This window comes from Notechis scutatus, chromosome 2 (genome assembly GCF_049901735.1).
Source record: "Notechis scutatus isolate UNSWTSFEM ecotype Mainland chromosome 2, rNotScu1.2, whole genome shotgun sequence".
Lineage (NCBI taxonomy): Eukaryota > Metazoa > Chordata > Lepidosauria > Squamata > Elapidae > Notechis > Notechis scutatus.
In genome coordinates, this window is record NC_142010.1 from 73,945,293 (window position 1) to 73,972,598 (window position 27,306).

Genomic DNA, 27,306 nt, shown 5'->3' on the forward strand with positions numbered 1-27,306 from the left:
ACAGCCTTGCGTTGTGTCTTCTTTTCATGAGAGACCACCACAACTGGTGACCCTGACGTGATCCACTCAAAAGCGATACGTCTTTGGCACACCCATTCTCATCGTCTGGAATAGACTTGGTTCACCCCATCCGCTTGAATCGCTGGCGACAACGGATCCCTCATGAGTATGGGTGGTAGATTCTCTAAGGAGCAGGCAGCTCACATTCAGGAAATCAGAGAATTGACCAAACAAATTTTTTTTACCTTTAAAAAGGGAGGCTCCCTTCATGCCCCCCTCACAAAAACCTCTATTGAGGAACTCCTAGAATACATTTGGCAACACTGCCCTTCTTATCCGGCTAAAGGCAGTATCAAAACTACAGTATGGAAGGAGATTGGAAAATACCTTCACGCAAGTCCTAGGGCCCCTTCGTCTATATTAATTGCTTGGAGGGTGGTTTTTGAGGCTCTCTCCTCTCTAGAGCAACCCCTACTTGGCCCCCTTTCTGGACCCCCTCCTATGTGAATCCTGCTGTACAACTCTTGCCCCCCGCTGTGGCGCCTGTGTCTCTTAAACCGACTGCCCCCCCGGAGGCAAATGAGGTCGGTAAACCTCCCCCCTTCTCCTGACCCCCCCTCACCCAATCCCTCTTCTTCTTCTCTTGCTCTCCCTTCTGTGCCTTCCTCTCCTGCCTTACCCCCTCCTATGGGCGCGGTTCATGCCACCATCACTGCGGGAGTTAGAACTGGCGAGTTAGATCACTCCGACTGCCCATCGGCGTTCCCGTTAGTTTATACGCAGAACGCGCAGGGACAAAACGTCCCACACTGGGAACCCATCCCTGTTAAATTAATCAAGGATATCAAACAAGCTGTACAAATGTATGGTATTCAGGCTCCATTTACGATGGGATTATTTACAATGATGGCTAACGCCCATATAATGATCCCAGCTGATTGGCATAGCCTTTTTCATATGACTCTAACAGGGACTCAATTTGTTGTATGGCGATCGGAGTTTCTCCATCATTGTTGCCTATTGGCAGCTCAAAATCCGAATTTTACCGTAAATGAACTGGCAGGAGAGGGTGCCTTTGCTGCTCCCACAGCTCAATATAATAGCCCTATTAATGCTCTTAACCTTTCTGCACAAGCCGCTCTGCTTGCTCTCTCTCGCTTGGATAACCCTCATACCTCCGCACAATCTTTTGCAAAAATTCTACAAAATTCCAATGAAACATATGACGATTTTATTGAACGCCTCCAAATGGCCCTACAAAGGCAAATTACAAATGAGGCGAGAAATTCTTCTTAAATACAAATGAGGCAAGAAATTCTTCTTAAATTGGCATATGAGAATGCTAATGCAGACTGTAAAACCTTGCTTACTCCCTTGATTAATTCTCCAGATGACTCTAGTCCTACAAGCCTGCAGGGTGGTGGGAACACACCAATACACTTCTGAAATGATGGCTGCAGCTATCACCAGAGGTAATAAGCCATCTGGTAATTGTTACAATTGTGGGAAGCCCGGCCACTTTAAATCACAATGTCGAGCCCCGGAGGAGGGGGCAGTAAAGCCCTCCGCCAGTAGAGATGCTCGACCAAAAACAGTCTGCCCGAAATGTAAAAAGGCTATCCTTGGGCTAATCAATGTTGATCAAAAACTGAACCCTCGGGAAGCGAGTAGAGGGGCGGCAGCTAGCCCCTCTCCCAAGACTGCCCATATACCATCCACTGTGTATGAATTATCAGTGGCAGAAGATGTGCTCATATCCTTTCCCCATCTACCACTCTCTGTCGGTGCACAGCTTCCTCCTTCTGCCTCCTTCTCCTCCGATAAAACTGCTCTTATACAATCTCACCCTCATGCCCTCCTCAAAGGAATCTCTGTGGTTCCCGATCTGCTTTATCCTTCCTCAAAACTCTCAGCCATTAACCTTTCTGTGCTATCCACTCTTCCAACAAAGTTACAAAAGGGTGACGTCGTAGCAAAAATGATCATGGTACCGCAATTTCCCTCTGATGTGCTTGCCCTCACTAGATCTATCACCGAAACTAAGCCCACACTCTTGGCTTTAATCAAGGGTCGCCGCTTCACCGGTCTTCTGGATTCTGGTGCGGACGTCTCGGTGATACGCTCTGACGAGTGGCCTGCAGACTGGGAAACAGAGACCTCCCCATCGTTAAGAGGTGTAGGAGGGATTCAAACGGCTCGCATCAGTAAATTTTGGCTCCCTGTGACTTCTGAAAATCTCACAGGGACTGCACAAATTAAGCCCGTCATCCTCCCCCTTCACACGAATTTGTGGGGGAGAGACTTGCTCTCTCAATTTGGCGCTAAATTGCAGCTAGAATGACTCACCCTCTTCCCCTTCGCTTAACCTTAACCACGGATGTTCCTGTTTGGGTTGATCAATGGCCATTGCCAGCAAATAAATTGCTTGCATTGCAGCAATTAACAGCCGCATCCTCTGTTACTATTCTATCTGCTTTCTCTCTTTCTCCCCTAACCCCTTGGGACAGTCATAACTATTTTCATCAAAATAAAAGGGCTCTTATGAAGGAATTCCAAATCACCGCCCAAGAGGCTGCTGCAATTATTCAACAATGCCCTACTTGCAGCAAGCAAGCCCCTGCCCTGCCAATGGGAGTAAATCCCAGAGGCTTAAAAGCCTGCCAAATTTGGCAAATGGATGTAACCCAGTATGCGCCTTTTCCACCATGGGAATATATCCATGTTTCAGTGGACACATACTCAGGGTTCATCATGGCCTCCCCGCAAAGAGGAGAGACCACAAAACATGTCTTTAACCACTGCATCCGGTCATTTGCATTCCTGGGAAAGCCCTCGGAATTAAAAACTGATAATGGCCCCGCCTATACTAGTACCAACTTTGCTACCTTTTGTAAACAATGGGGCATTTTGCACAAATTTGGCATTCCATATAATTCTCAAGGGCAGGCCATAGTAGAAAGAAACAATCTGACCCTAAAGAATGCTCTTGACAAAGTTCAAAACTCGATGGGGAAACTCACCCCAGGGCTACCCACGCTGCAAAACAAGCTTAACTTGTGCTTATTTACACTGAATTTCCTGAATGAGTCTGGCACACCTGCTTCTTCTGCCGCCTCTCGACACTTTTGCTCTCCATCCAAGGATGCTCCTAGACCTCCAGTCTACTTTCGACAGTTGCCAGATCCCACATGGCACGGGCCTGCTGAACTTATAACCTGGGGACAAGGATACGCTGCTGTTTCCTACAACAACGCCACCACCTGGGTCCCCGGACGACAAGTGAGGCCTTTTCTACCCAAACCAGCCTTGCCTACATCAGCATCATGAAGCTGCCGGCTGCATTCATCATTTGCTTCCTGGGCTTCCACATCGTTCCTGCCGATATGACAGCCACCCCATCTCCTGCGACGCCTGCATCAAAACTACTCGCAGCGGAACGAAAACCCAATCCACCCTGATCTATCATACTTTGAAGCCTGAGTGCAACTCCACGACGGTCTCCCCTTGTCTGCATAACAACACTCAATATGCGCGATGTTACACTGCCGAAGGCATTCAGTGCTATGAGCCTAAGGCAGTGGGACCCGTTACAGCATCCCTATATGTCTATGCATACAAAGGTGGCTCCAGTTCTGATCTTGCAGGAATGTTCTCAACCAGTCAAACAAAAAATGGGTACATAACCCATAATGTCACTCAGGGGAGGGGGGTACCAACACCTCAGTATGCTTTGATGCTTGCCTTGCCATCAGCAAAGGTCAAGGTCCTAACGACGCTGCAGGAGTTACCTGCAGCTCACACAGCTGGCAGAGATCTTATCTACAGGAAAAGAAATATATCTTTCAAAAGGTGTCTGGGACTAACGTGGGGGCCACCACTGTTTACAACTACTGGTACACCCCACCTATTGACTCTGCTCAAGTAAGAGGCCCTCAAAATATTATCCTGGTTCCCAAAATTGCCTGGTTTGCAAGCTATTGTAGCGCTCATTGGTATGATTGCTGCGGGATGTGTTGTATTGCCTTGTGTATTACCCATCTTTGTATGCACTATTTCTAACAGTTTATCCCTCTTGGCTGAGAAAAAAGCCACTGCGCAGGTAATGGCTCTCTGGAATCAACAAATAACTAACACATATGAACCACTGCCATCCGAAGATGAGATAGGAGAGCCAACCTGTGACGACCCAGACGAGGACAAGATGTTTGTGATGGTTGAAGAAGTCACGAACGCTGTGGATAACATCAGCATGCACAGCACTCTTGCCTACGCGCCTGACAAAGACTGTTATTGGGACTAAAACACTCCCTGTCTCTTAAAAAGGAAAAACAGGGGAGATGTGGGAATTATTCTTTGTTCTTTGTGTACGTGCTAGGACAACGGAGCCTTCCGGTGGTTGGCTGGAACACGAAGCAAGGAGCAAGGACAAATTGTTGCCATTTCTTAACCAGAACTGTAGCAAACTTAAACTTTGCAGCTTTGTATGCTTATGCGAATGATCAGTGCATTTTGTGTGATGTAATGCGTTTGTGATAGGACGTTATCAAAAATTGCTACGTTAACAAAGATTGCTTCTAATAAAAGAGGGTTTCAGGGTTTGCTCTGAGCTCTCATCCCGAGATAGCCTTGCGTTGTGTCTTCTTTTCATGAGAGACCACCACACTGCAGACAAGAAAGAAGTCACACATGCAGTGTTCTGCCTCTATATATTTATGAATCCTGGTTTGAAAATTCCAAGTCTTTTCTTGCCCCTTCTTTTTCCCCAGCTTTAAAAGTCAGAGACATCTATTCTGGCTGGCTTGAGAATCATCACTTGATCCCACCTAACCAACTTTATCCAGTTCTTATTAAAGTTTTCAATATTGACCTTTACTTAGGCATTTAGAGTGGGAATAGAATAGAATATCATTAGTGTTTTTAAAACTCCTTGGATCTCTTCTAAAAATTTCATTTGAAATGTTTTATATTCCACCTATCCTTCCTTCCAACCTAAAGCGAGAGAACTAACAACCAGATAACTGCAAAAATACAATCCTTCCACCCCATCCATTCTATCATCCCCCATCATCCAGCCTCAACTATCCGTACCTATCCTTCCATCCCTCCACCATCTTTTCCTCTTCTTCCAAAACAGTCCAGCTGCCTTTAAAAAAAAGCACCACTGATACAACTACCATATTTTCCCCAAAATAAGACCCAGTCTTATTTTCTTTTGGGCTCTGAAATAAGCACTGGGACTTATTTTCGGGGGTGGTCATGTTCTTATTTTTTTTGAGCTGCCCCACATGCCTCGCACTCATGCCCACCCCCAGCCAGGTCATCCATGCCCTGACAGATGCCTCACACCATGGTGGCGGCTCCAGCAACCCTGTCCCGCAAGATCCCACATGGCCACTGGCCCACTTCTTCCAACACCAGTGTGACACTGGAGCAGGAGGCCAACCGATGTGCCAGTGCCATGATCACGAGACAAGGTATGGGAGAGCTGCCCTATGTGCCCCGCACTGGCTTACCTCAGGGCCCTTGAAGCCCTGCCATCCATGCCCTGACACCTGCCTTGCATTCTGACCAGGACACTAACATATCACTCAGCTTCCTATCTGGTGCCATGCCATTGATGGAAGAAGTGGCCACGTGAGGTCTTGCTGGATGGGGCTGTTGGAGCCATTGCTGTGTGGCAAGGCAGTTGTTGGGGCGTGGAAGGCCTGGCTGTGGGGCCCTGAGGTAAGCTAGTGTGCACATGGGGCAACTCCACTCTCCCACCTCACCTCATGTCAGTGGCACTGCAAGCAACCAGATGGAATAAGCAGCAGCTAGATGTGCAGACACTTATGTAGGGCTTATTTTTGGAGTTGAGCTGATATTGGGCACATGTGCAAAAACATGCTCGGTCTTATTTTCAGGATAGGTCTTCTTTTCAGGGAAACACAGTATGACCTGGGTGACAAAGAATCTCCACCAACATTCATCTGAACAACTTTCCATTTTCACTTACTTTAACTTTCTTATTTAGGCAACATCAAGTGACTGCTGAAGAGTGTGTGGATGCTAACTTAGCTATTTATATTTCAAGGCTATTTGGGCTCCCTAAGAGCTTATTTTTGTAGGTTGTACTCAAACTGGTCCAATGCATTTCAGATGTCATTTTAGCTGAATCTTTCGTGGCAGCTTTACATCTTGTTTTGATTAGTCAGTGAGGAGGTTCTCTGCACACATTTCTTATGAATGGCTTATACCAGCAATAATGTACTTCGTAAGGCAACCTCTCCTGCAGCTTTGTCTGTATTTATTAAGTGACTCAGATGAGACTGAAGAGCATAGAGAACGCACATGTCCTGGCTCCTTTCTGCCTCTTTTCTTCTAAATCTATCTGTCCCCATAAAGCAGCTTGTCTGTGTGGTTTGTACATGGCTTAAAAGGCTATCCTAGTTTTCTTCAGGCATAAAGAAACACAAACCAAAGTCCATTCTCGCTTAATCTGCTTGATGAAAAATCAAATGTTTACCACTGACTCAGAAGGCAACTATAGAATGCTATACTTGACTGAAGTCGCAATCTGTTCTTTTGCTGAGGGGACTCTTGAGATTTCTAATGGGACATGGAACACTTCCCTTTTGGTGCACTGACTGAATGCAAAGCAGTTTAGCTGAGAGTGAAAGTAATTATGACCAGTTTATAGCTGTGTGGTGGCCTAAATTAAATGAGTTTGAAACTACAGACATGTGGAAACCATGTGCCTCTGACATATAGATTTTATTTATTTATTTATTTATTTATATTTTTGTCAATTGCTTACAAGATAATAGGTATAAGTAAAACCATAGTAATGAATACATGGATACATATAAGAAAAATAAAAAAAGAAACAATAGGACAGGGACGGTAGGCACGTTGGTGCACTTATGCACTCCCCCTACAGACCTCTTAGGAAAGGGGTGAAGTCAATAGTAGTCAGTCTAAGGTTAAAGTTTTTGGGGTTTGGGAAGAAACCACAGAGTCAGGTAGAGCATTCCAGACATTGACCACTCTGTTGTTGAAGTCGTATTTCCTGCAATCAAGTTTGGTGCGATTAACCTTGAGTTTGTATCTATTGTTTGCTCTTGTGTTGTTATGGTTGAAGTTGAAGTATTCATTGACAGGTAGGATATTGCAATGTATGATTTTATATACTATACTTAGATCGGACCGAAGGTGGCGTAGTTCTAGGTTTTCTAGGTCCAGAATTTCAAGTCTGGTGGCATAAGGTATTCTGCAACGAGTAGAGGAGTGGAGAACTCTTCTTGTGAAATATTTCTGGACTTTCTCAACTGTGTTAATATCATATACGTAATGTGGGTTCCAGACTGATGAGCTGTATTCGAGTATTGGTCTAGCAAATGTTTTGTATGCTCTAGTTAGTAGTGTAATATTACCAGAGAAAAAGCTACGTAAGATTAGATTAACAACTCTTAACGCCTTTTTGGCTATGTAGTTACAGTGGGCTCGAGCACTTAGGTCATTAGAGATGAGTACTCCAAGATCCTTGACAGAGTTTGGATCATCAACAAGGTCTTGACTATTCAGCCTGTATTTTATTTTCTGATTTTTTTTGCCAATATGTAAGAAAGAGCATTTATTTGTTGAGAGTTGAAGTTGCCATATGTTTGACCATTCTGATACATAGTCAAGGTCTTTTTGAAGGGTAGCAGTATTGTCTGTGTTATTGAATATCTTTACATCATCAGCGAAGAGAATGCAGTTGCTCTTGATATGATCATAGAGGTCATTTATGTAGAGTATGAAAAGAGTTGGTCCTAGAACACTGCCTTGGGGGACACCACTGTTGACAGGTACAGAATAAACAAACCTTAGAAAATGACTAGAGACAGTGGTAGGCTGCTGGATGGTTGGCGAGGTTTGGGCGAACCCCTAGCTGTGATCTCTGGCTGGGCCCGCCCACCAACTCTTGTGCTATGCCTTTCTCTAAATAACTAACTTTTCCCTGCCCAGGCTTCCCAGATGAATTCCACGCTGTTCTGCTATACTCACCGGACCTGCCTGAGTTGATTAGCTGCCTGTTTGAAGCTGTGTTTCAGACCTAAAGTGCACGCTCACAACCAGCGAACCCCTTATCAATGAAAGTGCAGCCCACCTCTGACTACAGGCCTCATGAGAAATCCAGGAAAGATCCCCAATTGCAAACATTTTTTGACAACAAACATTTATCTGACTGCTTAAAGATTTCTGATTCATGTTTATGCACATTTATAATTTGCTCTTGATTTTTGTAATATTTTTTAATATTAAACCTGTAAAATTAAAAAGATTTGGGGTACAAATTAAGTTTCTTTCAGTTTTGGGGGCCTGAAAACAAAAACATTCATCTCTAATAAAATGTAATCCATTCTCATTTTGCAATACTTCTCTACTTAGCCTATTGCTCACAAACATGAAGGCCAAATTAGGTATACTTTTCTCAGTTGGGGCCCTCAATAATACATATTACTTATGAAGCAGAATCAGTATGGAAAATATGTATTATTTTAAGTGTTAAATTTAGGGGAAAAATAAAAAGTTGTCATACTTCAATCAGTGTTTACAGGAGAAATATTGTATTAGAAAGAAAGGATAAATAGATGATGGAAAGAGAACGGACAAAAGATGCAAGTATAATTATTTAAATTGAGATGAAATAAATAAAATAGAATTAAAAGAGTGAATAGGAGAGAGAAAATATATAGAAAATATAGAATGTTAAATAAGATATGAAATAGTATATTAAGTGAGTACGAATTTGATTTATGTCTGTACAAAAAGATTTAACCCGGGGTAAGCCGCTTTCCAAAAAGAAGTTTTATGTATTTATGTTTTGTGTAATGTTTGTCTATGTTTGCAAGGATGTTGAAGAGAACTAATGAAATTATATGCAATGAATATATATAATTCAAGGCAAAAGAAATACAATTAAATAGAAGGAAAGGGAGCAATAAAGAGAAGTTGGGAAAAGATATGAAGTTGATCAGATAAGATAAATATACATATTAAATTGTGTTTGTATAGAAATGTGATAATTTGGAATTATTTTCTTTTTAAATAAGATGTTTTATTTGTTTCTTTTAGAAAAGATATTTTATGTTACTACATCCTATGTTTTGTTTGTTTGTGTATTGTTTTTAAAAAATTAAAAAAAATACATATTACTTTGTGGGTACACAGGCCTCGGGTCTCTCTTTTTTCCTGTTTAACATTTAACTGAAGATGCTGGGAGAGGTCATCTGACAGTTTAGAGTGACGTATCACCAGTATGTTGATAATTATTTAGATTTATATTTCAATTGGGTCTGTGTAATGCAACATTATTTTTCCTTCTTAAAATACATTTTTAAAAATCTTACACTTCAGAACAAATGGATGAGTATATCATCATAATCTTCTTCATCATCATCCCTTAATTGCAGATTAAATGTTACAATAAAAGTAACATTTAATCCCATATTTTAACTTATTTATCTCCAAAGAGAATCCTCCATAAAAGAAGTCTAAAATTACTTTTTTTTCACCATAGGAAAAAAGTTTACACAAACATCTCAAACCTACAAGAAAATAACTTTAGCTGCCATGACTCATCTTCCAGACAATTCCACTTGAATGACTGAGAATCTTCATAGACATACTGTCACACATTTGTGGGAAGAAACCCTGAGGTTGGTGTGGGAATACCCCTTATAATTTTAGGAGTTGACACACTCCAACAACGCTGTGCCCACTCAGATTCCCCAAATAATCTTGTTCAGTCTGAAGAAACTGCTTGGATGGGCAGCAAAATATCTCAAATCAACAAGAAAATAAGTCAACTTCCAGAGTGGTGCACCTGGATGACTGAGAATCTTCATCAGCATTTGACTCAAACAACTTAACAAAAGCTATGAACAGAATTAAGATGATGTCATGCAGATTCATTGCTAGAGATATTAAAGCATAAACTGAAATTATGAGAATAAAGAGATAGGCGCAGAAAGAACTTATTTTCCTCCTCCTTGTACTGGGATAGTTTATGTTACTAATTACTTCAAATAATTTATTAGAATACCACCACATACCATCACAATATGATGAAAACTATTCCTAGGTATGCAGCATTTTTTACAACCAGTAAAGAGGAATTGATCAAAACATACACATTATAGGTAAAAAGTAAGTGAGATCCACCTTACCAAAGTTGCAAGAATATAGTGGTATCCTATCCCGTTTTTTTCAAGCTTGATTATCTGTTATTGAAAAAATAAAACATAAAAACAATTTACTGGCAAATTAAGAAATGCCTCTTTAATAATTTTACCTTGTTTGTGGAGGAAGTAAGAAATGTTTCACTAGAATTGATGCTGCTTAAAGAATATAATAGCTGCTTAAAGAATACAGGAGTTATATTCTAACTCCTACATTCAAATACAATTTGTGATCTGCATACTACCACATGATAATAACTTGCAAGAGAGATTGAAAAATAAAAATATTCTCATCCTTAAAGGAAAATGCAAACACGGGATACCTTCAAATAGGTCATAAGCATTAACATGTACTCTTTGTCTCACGAGCCAATTAATTGTGATCATCAGGCAAACTTTATGAAGATGAAGATGTTGCCCAGATGCATATTCACATTTGGCAAAACTAAAGCAAACAAAATACAGAATGAATTGTTCCTTTGCTTTGCTGCAATACCCAAAGGAGAACTTGTTTATTTCATTTTGAGCCTTTTCCTACTTGTACCTAGTGACAGCCAAGCATGACATGACAACACCATGTTTTCCTGCTGTTGGCTCTGGCTACAGCGTTATCACATCTCAATCCATGAATGAGACAGTCAAAATTTGTTCTTAGCTCTTAAGGGATTAAAAGAGTATTTTCCTCTTTATTCCAAGGTGTGTGTAATCCATGTCACTCATTTCTTTGGTCAGAAATCCGGGGACTGTGATGATTTGAAATATAGGCAACAGAGACATAATAGGAATTAGCAATAGGGACAGCAATTTCATGCCAATATAGATTTTTGTCAACTCAAGTATGGATGGAGAGCACTACAATTCAGCAGCTGAGAAAAAGCCCTGAGAATGACCACTGCAAATTCCTGGAGCTACATGGGCTCATAGATACAAGAAATGCAAATCTTTATCCTATTATTTGAAAAAAACAAGCAAAACTAGAACTATGCACTGAAAGAAGTAACTGGATTGGATTGAAATTTAGATCACACTGAGACAAGATGCATTGAAATTGAACATATTGTGTAATATAATACCCCAGCTGATTTTAATAAATCCAATGGAAAAGAAGATATTTTATTTACAAGTATTTCTAAGCCATCATTAATGTTAAAAGTTCTCCAAAATTTGATTAAATCTGGAACTAACTCAAACTGTGAGAACTTTTGTAATGATCAGACCATCTTCTATCAACCACTCCAGCCTTTTCCAATCTGGATCCCTGTTGAAATGTAGCTTTCAAATTCCAAAAATGTCAGCCACCTTTGTCAAGAGTTCAAGGAATTAAAGTTCACATATCCAGAATGTATCCAGGTTAGGGAAGGTTGGGCTAAGCCAGCAATGAAACATTTGGGCTTGGTGAACCTTTTGGGTTCAGTGTGTAAAAAATTTGGAAAAATGCCTAATTTGAATTTGCTGGCATGCTACCCTCCTCGCTCCCTCAAAAATGTTGTTGTTGTTGTTGTTGTTGTTGTTGTTGTTGTTGTTGTTGTTGTTGTTGTTGTTGTTATTATTATTATTATTATTATTATTATTATTATTATTATTATTATTATTATTATTATTATTATTTAAATACTGACACTTTGAGCCAACTCCAGGCACACAACTTCTTCATTCTTGAAGTAGCTTCGGAGCACTTCTGCAGACTCTGAAAACTGCAAAATCATGCTCCATTCTCCTGCGATTTTGGCTCTGCAAGCTGCAGAAGAGCACAACTCATTCTCACATGGCCTCTTCACAAATCACATAAGAATGTGATGTGCTTTCAAAAATAGTTGTCAGATGTTGTGAAATCTGGCCTGTCACTCAAAACGTTATGGCATGTTACCTTTAACATGTGCATCATAGGTTCACCATTAATTAAGCCATCATTCTGCTTTTAACAGAATAAATAATAAGATCTCTGGGAGCTCACACACAATGTACAGATGTGTCCTGGTATTTTTTAAATTGTTTTTGTGAAAGTATATAATTCTGAACTTAGAAATTTCATTCTGGAATCTACAATTAAATGTTTTAAGAAAATGACAAATTGTTTATGAACTTTATGCATTAAAATATGACCAATCGGTTTTGAAAATCGTGACTGTGGTTCACTCCATAACTTCTGTCACATATACAAAGCCACTTTATCAAAGTCTAAACAACTGGAGCTATTTATGCTATGATGAACACAATGGAAATCTTGAGAAGTATCCTTTATAACCTCTAGTCTATATCTCCTACAGAATGGCAGGAAGATACAAATCACTTATCCTAAACATAGAAGTAAGCAGAAAGGCACTGATTCTTGTTGTGCCTTATATGCAACAGGCATTTTCTTTTTAGTATGGTCTAGTTGCAGCATCCAGAAATCATATAATTGTTCTCATTTTTCTAAAAATACAATGAAAATGATTGAAACTGAAGTAAGGGACATTTAAATAAATATTCCTGTGCAGTGGTCATGGCTACAATTGATCTTCTTGTGTTATATAATATTGAGAGCACTCCAACTGAAGTTGTGCAAAACAATGACTGTAGATCTGTACTTTAATATATGATTTTGCTATCTAAGGAACATTAACCATTGCCTAAGGAACCATTAATCATTCTCACTTCACTATAATCTGGATATAAATGCGGATAATTTGTCAATGTAAACCATTTAATGGCTTCCAATACTCCCATGTTTCTTGGTAGATTATTGCCTTAGTGAAATCAATATCATTGCCTTGGTCAATTCGTTCTGTTCCATATATTTCTGATTTACATTGATCGGAAGAGTTGTAACAGTATTATCTATTTTTGAATGGCAAGATGGAAAGCAGTCATAAACTATTTGAGCCAGTTTCCACTCTCTCTCCATTTCTTTTATTAGAATTCCAACTATAAATAAAACCCAATACAAATACAAATTCAATTCCACACTTTCCTCCCTTTTCTTTCTTGGTTTTTCAATTAAATATCAATTTCCCAGGTGAGAACTGGCGAATGCTACACAATGTCATAAAATTCCTCGGCATTACAATTATCACCAAATGGATTAGTTGTTATTGGACACTTGTTTCTACCTTAGTTGGCTCACTTGTTTTCCAGCTGGAATGCTCTTGAGTACTCCTTAAAAGCTGCCTGACTCCTATACTAATATCCTTGTACCTCTATTAGCATTATCAGAGCAGATACAAATAAGTAAGGCCCCTCCACCACCTTTCCTACTATACGGATCTCTTGGGTAAGATAACTAAACAATGACTGAAGCAAATATGTCTGGAAGTGCTGCAGATCAGTCTGTTATTCCATGAACAATTCCTTTCTAGGACATGAAGCTTCTTGCATTTCTACTAAGAAAAAGAAAATGCATTCCTCAGTTAACTTCTGGTTTCTGATGGCTTCTCCCCAAAAAGGAAATGAAAGGAGGCATTTCTATACTTGCAAATCCAATCTTGTGCTTGTATACATGTCTGCTTTTGAGTTGTAGTATTTGAATTAATCAAGAAAAAGGCTGCAAAATGCAGCTGTCAGGACGTGAATATTTAGAGGACTGGAGCACATGAGAAAGTTTTTCATCTAGCCTCTCACTGTAGCGTGCGTCCGTCCATCCATCCATCCATCCATCCATCCATCCATCCATCCATCTTTATAATTAATAAAAAAAGAAAAACCTAATAATAGTGATGGTCATACATTGCCAAGGAGGAGGGCAACAGCAGCAGGAGGATAAGAAGAAACATATAAGAATTTAAACAAAAAGTGAAATAAGTATGACAAAGAAAAACATGATGTAATATGATAAAAAAATCAGTTAAAATTCTATATACAGTATACTTGTCTAAGGCAAATATTATTCAAGTATGTATATATTTCTAATACATTTATATCTTATTTTCATAGTCTTCCACAGAGACAGAAAGCAAACGTCTTCATTAGAGCTGTGAAAGACAAGGCCTACCCTTTTCCTTTTCACTACTGCATTTCAGCAGTACAGTCTATATGAACAACTCTGAATCCTTTGTGACTGCCCTACTGAATGCCTCTAAATGAAAGAGCTGTTCCCCTGCCATTTGTGATTCACAACTCAGGTTTCAGATGTAACACAACACATGAATATGAATAAACAGATGGGAGGAGGAACAGGGGAAAAGTGTGATTAATTTGATCAAAACTCTAACCCCAGAGTTACAGTGCAGCAGCTGTTTTGTCATGGACAGTATTTAATATCTCAGAGCTGGCCTACAATAGCTACAGGGGTTTTCAAAACACTTCCATTTATTTCAGCCAGATACATCTGTACTTCTGCATGCTTTCTGGGCTATGCCAGCCACATTTCTACATGGGCAATTATTTCTGAAACCACTTGTGCAATATACAGTATATCATAAGTGCAGTAGTGTGCCATGTGTACATATGATTTTATTGTGTATCCCAGAAGTTTAGTCCAGTGTAGCATCAAATATGCTAGACTATAGCTGGGGGACCCAGATTCAAATCTACCTCTAATCACTTTAATATAGTTAAAAAATCCCATAGTTTTGTATTTTTAAAATAACCGCAGCAACAAGAGCATCTTCACTTTGCAGCACTTATTAAAATGAATTAAATCTCTTTTAAAATAGGACTTGTTGCCACATTTATGGTATTTCGTTGCCAATAATAAAGATCAAATCTAGACATAATTTCCAAATAATATTTTAGTTTTCCTTGTTTTGCTTCATAAAGCCTTAGCCCTTCATTCTAAAATGGTGTGTCTGCAACTGTATTTTGGTCTTGATATATTGTTAGATTGGATTAGATTAAATTAGATTAGATTAGGTTTGGATATTAATATTTTTAAGAGGCAAGAGACTATTTCTATTACATTGCGGCTTCAGTAAACAATACATAAACAAATACTGTATTCCCAAAAGATCCTTATTATATTAGGCTCTAAGAGCAAAAACCTACAAAGCCTCTTAGAATAATGAATTACTTTGCTATTCTTTAAAATTGCTCATTACTATCCAGAGTTTTTCAAATGTAGTATCCTTATCCTTATCAGGAAGAAGACAAAGAGAGACAAGGCAACATTTCCAACATTTCCAAAAGCATATCCTAGCACCATAAGCAAAATGGAAGCATGCTCTACTGCTCTTGATTCTGTATCCATAGATACTAATCTTAATGTGAAGTTCCCACTGCCCAGCCCACACAAGTGCTTTTGGCATAAAAAAAAACTAGGTTTCATGATACACCTTTGAAAGGACAGTCTAAATGGAAGAAAGAAGTAAGTCTCTTGAGTATTTTGGTTTCAGCAACCAGATCTGACAAGCAATAATTTGAGCTATCTTGTAGGCCTCAGATTTTAACTAAAAGGGGACCTAGCCTGATTCTACTATAAGTGCCATAATTGTTTTTAATCTGGGACTGGAGACCATCTTGCCTTATTTGTGTACAATTCAAAACCTACCTTGCCTAAGATAGCATTTAGTCGTTCTGATTCACAGTCAACAACCACGACTCGTTCCTTCTTTTTCTCCAAATTTTGGAAGAGCGACTTGTAGTCCTCTTCTGTTGTTGTCATAACGTTGACTGCTGTTACCTGCCAGTTCTTCTCTGCAGCTGTATCCAACACCTTTTGCAGCACTGACAAACCTGAGATAAGGTAAGATCAGATCATATCAATTCATAAGAATGGCTGTTTTATCTTTCTCATTGCCATGATAGTCAATGAAATAATAGCTTTCAGAAATGCTTCATTTCTATATAAATTTCATGATCCCAATCAATAAATCGAAGGTAAGAGACAGCATTTTAATATTGAACATCTAAATGATATGTTTACAATACATGTTCACATAATGTCTGTTGTGGCCTGATAGTGGCCAGCAGAGCTGGCAGCAGATTTGGACAGCAAGGAGGTTGAGGAGGAACATGGGCCAGTCCTGGAGTCTGAGGAAGGCTCTGATGAGTTCTCTGTGTTGGAGGCAGAGATAGAGCCAGGGCCGTTTGACAGTTATCAGCTACCTTCAGATTTGGACATCAGTGAGGCAGAAGAACAGCTAGAGCCTGTTCCCAGTGTGCACATGCGCAGAGTTGCCAGTAGAAGGGAACAGCTGAGGAACAAGGGCTGACTTGGGAATAAAGCCACAGGTGGACGGTGAATGGCCTCTCCCCTAGAGTATAAAAGAGGAGTGAAAGGGAAGTGGGACTTTGCAGGAGGCAATTAGTTCATTCCGGCATGCTTGCCAAGTATTGCGGTGTAATTGAGAACTATTTTGAAAGACTGTTGGCCAAGACTTTGTTGGAGAAGTAATTCATTGTAAATTAAATAAAAGGGGTTTATCAGGATGAGGAGTCGGCTTCCTGCTGTTGGGGAAGCCTAGGTCAGAACAATATCAAATGGTATATTAGATCAGCATTATTGTTCCCATTTTGTATATGTTGGCAGCTGGGCAAATCCACTATGATATGGTGATTTATTTAATGTAACTTAATGCATTATGTGGCACAAATTAGATTTGCAGTATCCTCTTATTTCCTACATTTTATAAGAACTTAATCTCTCTATCCCAATCAATTCTTCATTTGTCCCACAGCTCAGTCAGACTTACCCCGGTCAGCATCATAAATGTACATAAACTTCTGGCACTTGTAATATTCAATGACATTGATGAGGGCATCCTGAAGTTCAGGGCGCAGCTGAATAACAAATTGATTGGATGTGTCAACAGGGAAGCTGGGTGTTACAAAGCAGACATGTAGTGCCCCACAGAAGGACGTGAGCATGTTGACAGTCCTCCTCTCGTAGAAGCCAAAGATAGCATAGACCCCCTTGGAGAACTGAGAGCAGACTGTGGAGAGAAAAAGAAGAAAAAAAAAGTCAGAAATTCTCTGAAAGGAATTAGGTACAGTTACATTTTATTATGAGTTTATTCATTTGCAAATAATCATATAATTCAAATAACTGAAACTGAAGAAAGCCTCAAAGATGGAATGTCCCATTCATTTTCTCTGAGTTTGATGACACATTGTCGTCATGACAAGATATCGTCTTGACTGGCACTTTTTCAAATATCTTCCAAGGGAATTGAGGCTTTAAAAATGATAGGATTAAGTTTATCTAAGCCCACACACGCAAGCAAAGGAAGAAAGGATACCGGAGGAGTTTTGTGATATATCATCATATGTTGTACAGTTATTTCCATGCGGGTCTAGGAAAATGCATTAAATATTTTTTCAAGATAATAAAGCCACTGAAATGAATTGTATGGTTCTAAGCAAACATTTTTTTTAATTTCAATCTACAATATAAAATCTAAATTAGAACTAAAAAGGAACTTATCCAAATTAAAGGCAAGTAATATTTCAAAAGCATGTTGACGTTTCAAAAATTCTTCTTGATGTGACAATTCAAATAAAACTGCTTTTAAGTGACCTACCTTTTGCCCATTCAAGTATCTAGTATGCCTATGGAGATTCTCAATCATTCAGGTCATGGTGCCTTTCAAAAGGCAACTGGATTTTCTTGATTGTTTTCCCCCTTGAATACATTTCATTTCTCATCCAAAAAGCTTCTCCAGTTCTTGCCAAAACTGAAAAAGTTTCTTAGATAAGAAGGGAAATATTTTCAATGGAGAAAAAATACAACAAAGATCAGCTGCCTTTGAAAAGCACCTTTGGGACAGGTATCTAGAATATTTAGCATGTTTGAGGTAACTTTTTCTTAAGAAGATAAGGAAAACTCTGCTGGATGAAATAAAAGGTTGTTTCTGGATGCAGTAGTATTCCCCATTGCCTCTCACACACTTTGATTTCCTCACAAAAGCTTGCAAGAAGCATCCTAAAGTACTAGTAGGCCTATCCTCCACAAAACATGGTCTGCCTCTTCAGAAGAAAAAAAAAACAGTGAACAAATGATGTGATAGAAATCCCTGAGGTTTTATTCTGCTATGGCATTTTTAAGCTTGTATGAAAAAGGGAGATTTGGAAATACTAATTAATGCTTTGGGGGACATTTTCAGCCTCATCACTTTTCTCTCTTGAGACTCTTTTCTAGCAAATGTGAGAGTTAACGCTAAGATATGAAACAGTAACCCTAGGTTCCATAATAAGGTGAAGATGTAATTTGGATTTGTTCCTTTAAAGTACATGGATATGGGGAATCTAGTAACATGCAAATTGTTGCTCTCAAGGTCAGCAGTGATTTCTGGAGAGACAAGCAATTTAGATTATCTAACAGTAGGGACAAAAAGGGAAAATTATGGCTTATATTTGGAACCAAATCTTGTAAGAGTATTATATCACATGAGAATTCATATTTAGAAAATGTCACATGCTTATTAAAGATTTTATCTTTGAAATTTCAAGACAAATTATACTGTATAGGCCAAGTTGAGCTGTACATGCAGATGTGCAGCTGAACTGAATACACATATTAGGAAAGATGCATAAAATGTATAAGTGAAAATAATTTTAATCACTAAAACAGGTTTTATTTGTTTAAATTATAATTCAGATATGTCATCCTCACACCTCTAAATATAGCTACCGGTATGTAGAATTCCTAATTTTTGGTATGGCTGATTGGTCTTTATCATATTGTGTAAAATTCTGGAACCTAGTATTAATTTTTTAATCTTTTAGAAGTTGCTTTTTAACTTTTTTTTGCAGAAATTAATATTAATTAATTGATTGCTTCTGATAACTAATTATGCAGTTGAGTCTCTGTCATATTTAATTACTTCTGATTACTTTATTTCAATGCTTTGGTTGTTTTTGCTGCTGTTTTATTGGTTTAAGCTGTCTGGGCAACTGTATATAAAATATAAAATGTATTCTTTCTTAGAAATAAAAAAATAAACCCTGAAAGGGGGGGTTAGCACAGAAACTTAAAAAATTGTGAAAGATTTGATAACAAATGATCACATGTGGCAAGCTTTCACTTGTGACACAGTTGATCATGTTATTCCTGCAGTGAAAAAGATTGGGGTAGCTAGATCATCATAATGACTCTAGATTTAACAAAAATATTAAGCAATGACATTTCTGCATAAATAAAATCAAATGCTAAAAAATGTTCATTAATTCTAGTTTTCTTTTCACTGATTTCAATAATTCTGTTGCTAGTAGGCAAAAGGGCTTGATCTTTGTCAAACAGCTCCTCTGGAGAAGTTTTGCACGGGATCATGGGACTACTTGAAAGCTATGTACAAATTTCCAGAAGAAAATGCATGATAGGGACAGCAGCATATTTTGAAATACTGTATAAACCTCAGGCATGCATATTGTCAAACAAGTTTAACTTCATTCGTGTTTAATGGTACATTCCGATAAATCAAATTCTAAGGTGATCGTTCTTAAGAGTGACTGTGCTTTCATCTTAAGGCCAGCCTTCGGTTTTAATATAGATGAATATGACTTTATAACTGCAGAACCCTCAAAAGGAATCTTTAAAAAAAACCTGAGTTTTTCACTGTTTTTGTTCTTCTCTGAAGTAATTCTAGTTTTTGCTGTCTAGCCCGTGATATTTTCTTGTCTTTTAGCAAAGGGATAAGATAACAACTGCAAATGTTGTAAAAGATCTTCTCTGAGTGCCTCGAAGTACAAGAGCAAAGAATAATTTTAGATTATGCAAAAATATTGGCTCTGTAGATTTTGCAGAATTAATATTCCCAGATTTTTCATTCACTGTACTGGGTGGGATTGCTGGGAAGTATAGCTTATCAACTTCTATAGGGAAATAGAAGTTTATGAGCAAACAACATGAGATGATGTAAAAGAACATCCTGTACTTTTTATTACTAACTCCTCAATTTACTACATCAGTCTGATTTTATGTCTTCTGATTAACATTCTACTTGGTAGGGCAGCTCTGTCACTACAAACACAGCAATGCCAAGAAATGCCATCTGGAGAAATATAAAAGTATTGTCTAATAAAAAACAAAAATCAAGTGAAAGTTGCCTGAATACGTTGTTGAGCTATGGTGAGGAACTGCTCCAAGTACTCTTTTCCAATGCTTTCAATCTGAAATCTCTTTTTAAATAAATAAACCTTAATTTGAATTAAAATACAATACAGCACTTTGAAATGAGCAACATAGTGTATTGTAGATTCCAACACCCTTTGATCTCCCCAAATAAGACAAAATATTTATGTAAAATGTGCAATTTTAGTAGTTTTGTAAATTTGTGCAGAATTTCAGTGGAAGTCTTTGGCAGTCTTATAAGACTATAGCAATTTGGGTCAGGTCACCCAGACAATTAATAAGGTTTTTCAATGGTGCTCAAAGGATGAAAAGCTTGCTCATCTCTGCCTCAGTTAGTAATACGGTAAGTGCTAGATGAAGTACTACAATAAATTTTCTGGAGTTCTATGAGTTTTGGTTAAGAGGCTTAATCAAAATAAAATATAATAAAAGACCACCAAAAACTTTTAGTGTTTCATTTAACACAGAATAATATTAGATCTCCAGATAAATAATACATATTTTCTCGGACACAGCGCATACCAGAATATTGGAGTTATAAGAAATCTGAAGCAAGCACTTCTCACATTTCTATTAGCCCAAATAAATGAATATGCACACTGAGAGGATATGTGGAACACTTTAAGTTCCCCACATCATGCACACACAATAATCATGCACACTGAGAGATATTTTCTCTATTCTGACAAATGAATCTTCCATGCCTCGCCCTAAACCAAGGACATCTGAAGAGAAGAAAGAATATGTCTAAAGTCTCAATGTACAGAAATTATTAGATTTCTGGGGTGGGGTGGGGTGGGGAAAACATAGCTTTGAATCCAAAATGAAACTGAATATGACAGTATTAAGCAAAAAATGCACAGCAGGACTGAGAATTACAACTTGAACTTTACAATCTGTTATTTCAGTATGGTAATCAGAATAAATGCCTTCCAACAATAGTTGGTAAGCATTGTGATCTTTCTAAAAGTGCCTTCATTTGCCAAGTTTTAGCTCATTTTTTTTGTTATTGTTGAGAGCAATAGTAAGGGAGTCATAATGTAAATTTAAGAAAATGATTTTAAATTAAAAAAATATATGAGAAAAGCAAATTGCCTCTCTCTGCTGCCATTAAAGATGGCCTAAGTGTTATCTGCCAGGGAAATGAAATTTTATATGACCAGAATTTTTCTTACATTGTAATAAGAAAAACAAAATACTATATGGTGAAATTTTAGCCCCAATGTTTTTGCTATAGTTTTTCTTTCTTTGCATCATTGTCTCAAGTAATATTTTTGGAAAAACAAAGAAAACAATCCCTCTTCTTTGATAACCTCATTACCATCTTGTGATCTATCTACCTCATAAAGCAGATTATGGCTTTGAAACACATTGATTACAGATGCCTCTGATTACAGATGCCACATTCTTTTCCTCTCAATCTTTCTGTCATCTTCAGTACTTTGTATCAGTCATGAACAGGCATCAGTTCTCCTCCTACGCTGTACTCAGATAATTGTTAATCCCAGCCCTTGAAACAGATTCTAGCAGCCAAGAACTCACAGTTCTAGTCTGTTTAGATGGTTGAGGCAAGTCAGAATATTTGAAGAAAAGACCATCTGTGGTTAGGTAACTTGAGGGAGGAGTAGAGATATTTCTTGCTTTCTGTATGACATTCTTAATAATGTACTTTGAAAACTACTGCAGTCATCTTTCTTCCCCTTCTCACAATAACCTCAATTACTTAAATTAGATCCTGCCTTCAGAAGGCAACAACTTTATACCTGTTATAGTCCCATAATTAGTTTGAAATTCACATTAACTGTCAGTAATAATAATCCTGTGGACAACAGAAAAAGGAGGCTTGGGACTACTTTCCATTTGTTCAATGGACCACGTTGTGTGAACATTATACAATTTAATTAGATGCCAATTAAGCACTAAGTATTGACTTTATGTTTCATTTAAAGCAGTAACTAGATAGAAGAGAAAAGCAACTCTTCTGGGTACAAACATAGCAAAAACTTTTAAGTAACTCTACTGGATATAAAGTGCTTGCCTGCCTACCTTGCTTCCTTCTAAATCTTTTGATCCTTGTATTTCTGATTTATCTGAATGGTAATTTAAAATGTAAATTTTACACCAGATTATAGAAATTTAGTAACATGAACTGTGCTTAAACTGGTGAGTTTGAAATATGTTTGATAACTGTGCTGGAGTTTTCAGTATGCATGGCCAACGGGGATGACTCATAGTAAAAGCTGGAATTTGTGAATTGTATTTGTGTGTGGGTCCAATCAAATACAATTAACTGTGATAGTGAAAATTTGAATATGGATTAGTGGAATCCAAACTGGATTAACTTAATCATCATTAGTATTAATATTATCCTGCCAGTTTGCTCGCTCCTTAGCAGATGCTTCTAGATCAGGGGCTGCATCAGGGTTGTGTTTAACCTCCAGGGGCTTGGGTGGGTGTGCCTATGGTGGCCTGAGTGCTCTGCCAGCTAAAATGGGCTCCCAAGCTCCGTTTTCAGCTGACACAGCCTCCTGCAACACTCTGCCAGTGAAAATAGAGCTCTGTTCTAGCTGGCAGAAGCATTGCGGGCTGGTCCTTTGCTGTTTTCAAGGTACTCCATGGGCTGGACCCAGGACCTGGGCCTTGAGTTTGACACTTGTGTTCTAGATGATCTAAAACTTTATAAGCCTATCTAGAATCAGTTGAGAATCAATGTGAAAAAGTTGCTATTTATCTTGTCAAATGTCCACTTTTCAAGCCAACAGTTTTATCTCTCTTAAATAACTGTTATGAAATGGTTCTTTTTCGCCAGACTGAGAGAAAAAAAATTCCAACTATAACTGATTTAGAAGGTGAAGCGAGGTGATTTCAGCTAAGTAATGCATTTGATTTCTTTTTTTCCATTCCAGTCTAATGTTTCAAAATGCAGGAATGCGTAAATTAGAATAAGTAGATGGTGACATTTTAAAACTGATTCCCTCAAAGCTAGAAAAATTGTTCTGTATCTTAGATTGCTTTCATATACAAAGCATAACTGTGAAGAGCTGAACTCTTTAGCTATTAACATACAGATTTCCTTTAGCCCACTGAACATAATTTCTTTTGTTCCAATAGTTTCTTTAACCACTTTTGTGGGGGGAAAACCTAGCACAAACAAGGAAACTTGGTTAACTTTGGAAGTTTTATTATTATATTGAGAATAAAGTCAATTTTTCTCATTTTATAGACTTAATTCTTTTTCAGATATGAGTTTAAATCGATGCTTTTGTCATGCCCCCCATCGGAGTTTGACTCCAAGGAGTCTAAATTAATTTTGGACACAATCAGATATATAACATTTGCAAGCAGCCATTCCAGATGGTATGTAGGCTTTTTCTTTAAAGCTATCCTGTAACTTTGTATAATTTTCATTTATCATTTTTTTCTCATTCATTCATATACTTCTTAATTTATATGACTCCCCATCTCACAAGACAGTAATGCAAAACCTACAACATAAAACCCATCATACCATGGTTAAAACAGTAATAATCCCTAATCAATGTTTTGCTCTATTTTCCTGCTCTGAGTTGGCCAGAGTTAATTTAAATGAGTTGAGTGACCATAGAAATTGAATAAATAAATAAACAGTTTACAAATAATGCATGTGACTGCAACAATTATTGCTTCTGTATCTTTATTTCACAAGTCATGGGAGAGAAGGGGAATGGGGAGGTGTTGAAAATTAATTTGCTCTGCATCTTTTTTTAGTGAGTCACTTAATTAAGTTTTCCTGCTCTAATATTTAGATTGGAACACTTATGAATTGGATTGTATGCATCTCCAAATTTGTTGATGCATCCTTTGGCTTAAGACTCATGTGGAAAAAAGTATGTATCACTGAGGAAATTGATGAAGTAATTGGTTTTTTTTGGGGGGGGAATAATTTCATCTTAAATTGAATACATAAGGAAAATTGGAGAGCCTTCTACGCTTTTAGTTCTACAGATTTTTGTAGTTCAAATTCAATGACTGATGAATAGACTGATCTTATCATTCAATATATGTCAAACTAACATTTTTTAAAAAATTATACATTAAATTTATATGCTGTCCATCTTGGGATTTGAAGTGATAAACCAGAAATAGAATACTTTAGCAATTTAATTTATTGAGATCAAAGCAGGGGTTGAATCCAGAAAGTCACTAAGTCCCAATTCTTAGGTTTTTTTTCTTGAGCAATGTTCTTTCCTGAACTAGGGGGATTATATGTGAATTAAATACACAAACTGACTCAGAAAAAAGCCATGTTCATTTGATTGGAAATTAGGTGCAAAGTGTTCATATGCTTTATGTTTTGAAGATGGTATGCCTTTTCTTTGGCTTTTCTTTGCCTCAAAATGCAGAATACTGGGAAATGTTCACAGAAGCATTTTGAGATTATTTATGGCTCTGGAGATAAAATAAATAATGTGCCAACTCCCTGAGTGTATTCTCTTGCATCTGCTACACTATTTTCACTTCTCTGTGTGGGATTCATTGTTCCATGAACCTTTTGAACAGCTGAAAAAAAAACTATTGGTCCTGTAGATCTATTTGTTATATTTTAAAAGGCCCTGCAACTTCCCATACTGCTTTGAAATGAACTGGACTTCCACAGAACATAGATATCAAGATTAAATTCGATGAGTCAAGGCACTTATAAAACTTGGTGCTTTTGTTCAACTCTTGAAAGCAGCACTGCAATGTTACAACACAGCCTCCGCCCTTATTACACATGTGTGGGTGTGCAATGACACATTGTACATACAAAAGGGACAGAACTTGGATCACGATGGCTTTTGCCATTTGAAGACTACTGTGTCTAAAATAAATCTTGGTGATAAAAATCTCACTGATGTAAAAAGTATTTCCTGAACTGTACTCTCTGGAGGCAAAAATTCCTGCATTTATCTTCACCACCTTTCTGTGAATGTGTGGTACAGGAAAAATGTCACAGGTCCGCATTGTTGACAATCTGTTGTAAGTGCTGCTATTTTCAATTCTGTCTTTTTAGATATACCCCTGTAACAATTTATGCCACAAAAGAGTATTGTGGGTTTTTAATTTTGGATGTGGAACTTACTTGTTGCAGTTTTCCCTTGGGTTAACTCTGAACTAGAAAAGCAGCTTTAAAAAAATAATGAAACCTTTGGGAATATGATTTTTGCAATGGTAGACCTTGCTGATTCATACTATAATCCTGTACAATTTTGTTGTGATCTTTAAATAACCTACAACTTTGTAGGTTGCCAGTTACATATAAAATGTAAAGTTGTATCTGACCTATTCAACAACTTCAGGAAGCAGGTAACCTTCCGTTACCATGACTACTTAAGAAGAACTGATCTCAGCCTTTTAGCTTCTGTCTTCTAAGCAGGAAGTAGAATTGAGATTCAGTCAACCTGTTGCATTTTCAGAACTGTGGCACAGGAAGGTATGATGGGAATCATAACTTTTTCATCCTGAAATGTTAACTGTTGTGAGTTATATTTGTGAGATGGCCAGCAGCATAAATTTGCTAGCTGACTAAACTAACTGACTGACTGACTGACTGACTGACAGACTGAATAAATAAGTCATTCCCTGTTCTCCTTGTTGACCTCAAATTTTGGAGGTATTTCGAGTTGTTTTTGTTTCTTCACCCATTTTTTAACTTATTATGCTGGGTCTCCTGATGAACTAGCAAAGTCCCTGAAAGACAGATTCTTCACTCACCAAGACAGAGGCTAAGACTTGGAGGGTGAAGACACTCTCTCTGGGACATTGCTTTTCTTCCTCCAGAGAAGCCACCCATGGACTCTTCTTCTTCTCCTCTGACCTAGGAACCAATGGGCCTTCATATTCAGAAACTTTCCTTTCCAGCCTTTCCTTTCGATACCAGTCTTTGTAGTTTTCTCATTTCTCCCCTTGTTTTTTTTCTCATCTCCTTTGCTCTCTACAATTTTGGGCCTCCCCCATTATTTGAAAAGATGAGTCTTCCTCTTCTCAGAGTTCTAGTCCTTAACACCTACATCCTGTACAAGGCTGGACCAATGGTAATGCTTTCACTATCAGCCAAGTGAGCTCATCAACCTTCATGATAGTACAGTTCAAGCCTAAAATTGACCATCCTCTCCTCTTTTCTCTTTCCTTTTGCAGGTTCATGCCAGAACCTCTGCAGCCATACCAAGGCACTAAAATCCATATGCCACACAATTGTCTGAGGTGGGGATTCATTGTACAAATACAAAGGCTCTTCAAACAGAAGTGTTTGCATGTGCAGGAAGGCTTCCACTATATACAACTCACTTGTGCATGTGGTGATTGGCAGCTCAAATAGAGACCAGATCAGTTGCTCACTGCTATTTATGTGCTGAGACCTTCATGTGATGGTAAAACCTGAACATATTTCTTTTGCAGCATTTTGCTTGCTTCTAATAAAGAAATTGTCCAAATGTATTTCTCAAGGACCACAGAAGTTATTGTTTACAATAACTTTGGCTCAGTTTGTTAATTAATCCATTTCATTTTTTCCCTTGGCTGTCTTGATTCTCAGGTGTTTTCTCCAACACCAAAATTCAAAGGTGAAAATACTCTTCCTCCCCTGCTTTTTTTAATGCCCAACTTTTGCTTTCATAGGGGGTTGCAGAGAACATTGTGGCCTGCACAATTCTGATCTTTATATGTGTAGATACATCACTGATTTGAATATCTTTTCCAAGGCCTTCATCACTGCTCTGCCAAGTACTACCATGCAGTCAGCACAACTGTTTGTTCCTTTACTGGTGGCAGTCAATCCTAAAAGGCAGAACCTATCCATCACTTTGATATCTTTATTGTCAATTCCAAGGCTGTTCTGCCTGTTGTCCTTTGTTTAGTCTACTTTATATTTAATTTTAGTCCCAATTTTCTCACTGTGCTTTTTGACCTTTATTTCTAGAGTTTGCAGATCCTTTGTATTTTCAGCTATCAGAGTAAATGTATTTCTTAAGAATCAAGAAAACTATTTTTTGTTTGTTCATTTTTGAAGCTTACTTAGCAACAATTTTAGGCTAGTGAAGAAATCCTTCAGAGGCCCAAAATTTGTTGGACATTACAAATAAATTTATGTTACCAGTG

General features: G+C 38.0%; 1 protein-coding gene and 1 pseudogene across 1 annotated transcript in view; one reads left to right on the plus strand and one right to left on the minus strand.

Moving 5' to 3' along the window:
• The window catches only part of GRIA1 (glutamate ionotropic receptor AMPA type subunit 1), a 201,907-nt gene that overhangs the window by 45,400 nt on the left and 129,201 nt on the right, over positions 1–27,306 (minus strand). Inside the window, exons 3-5 of the mRNA XM_087954175.1 lie at positions 16,814–17,053; positions 15,670–15,854; positions 10,194–10,247 (exon numbers count right to left, since the gene is read on the minus strand). Coding sequence (XP_087810301.1) covers positions 10,194–10,247; positions 15,670–15,854; positions 16,814–17,053 — 479 coding nt within the window. The remainder of the gene's footprint in view (positions 1–10,193; positions 10,248–15,669; positions 15,855–16,813; positions 17,054–27,306) is intronic.
• On the plus strand, positions 270–1,641 carry LOC148132086 (endogenous retrovirus group K member 8 Gag polyprotein-like; annotated as a pseudogene).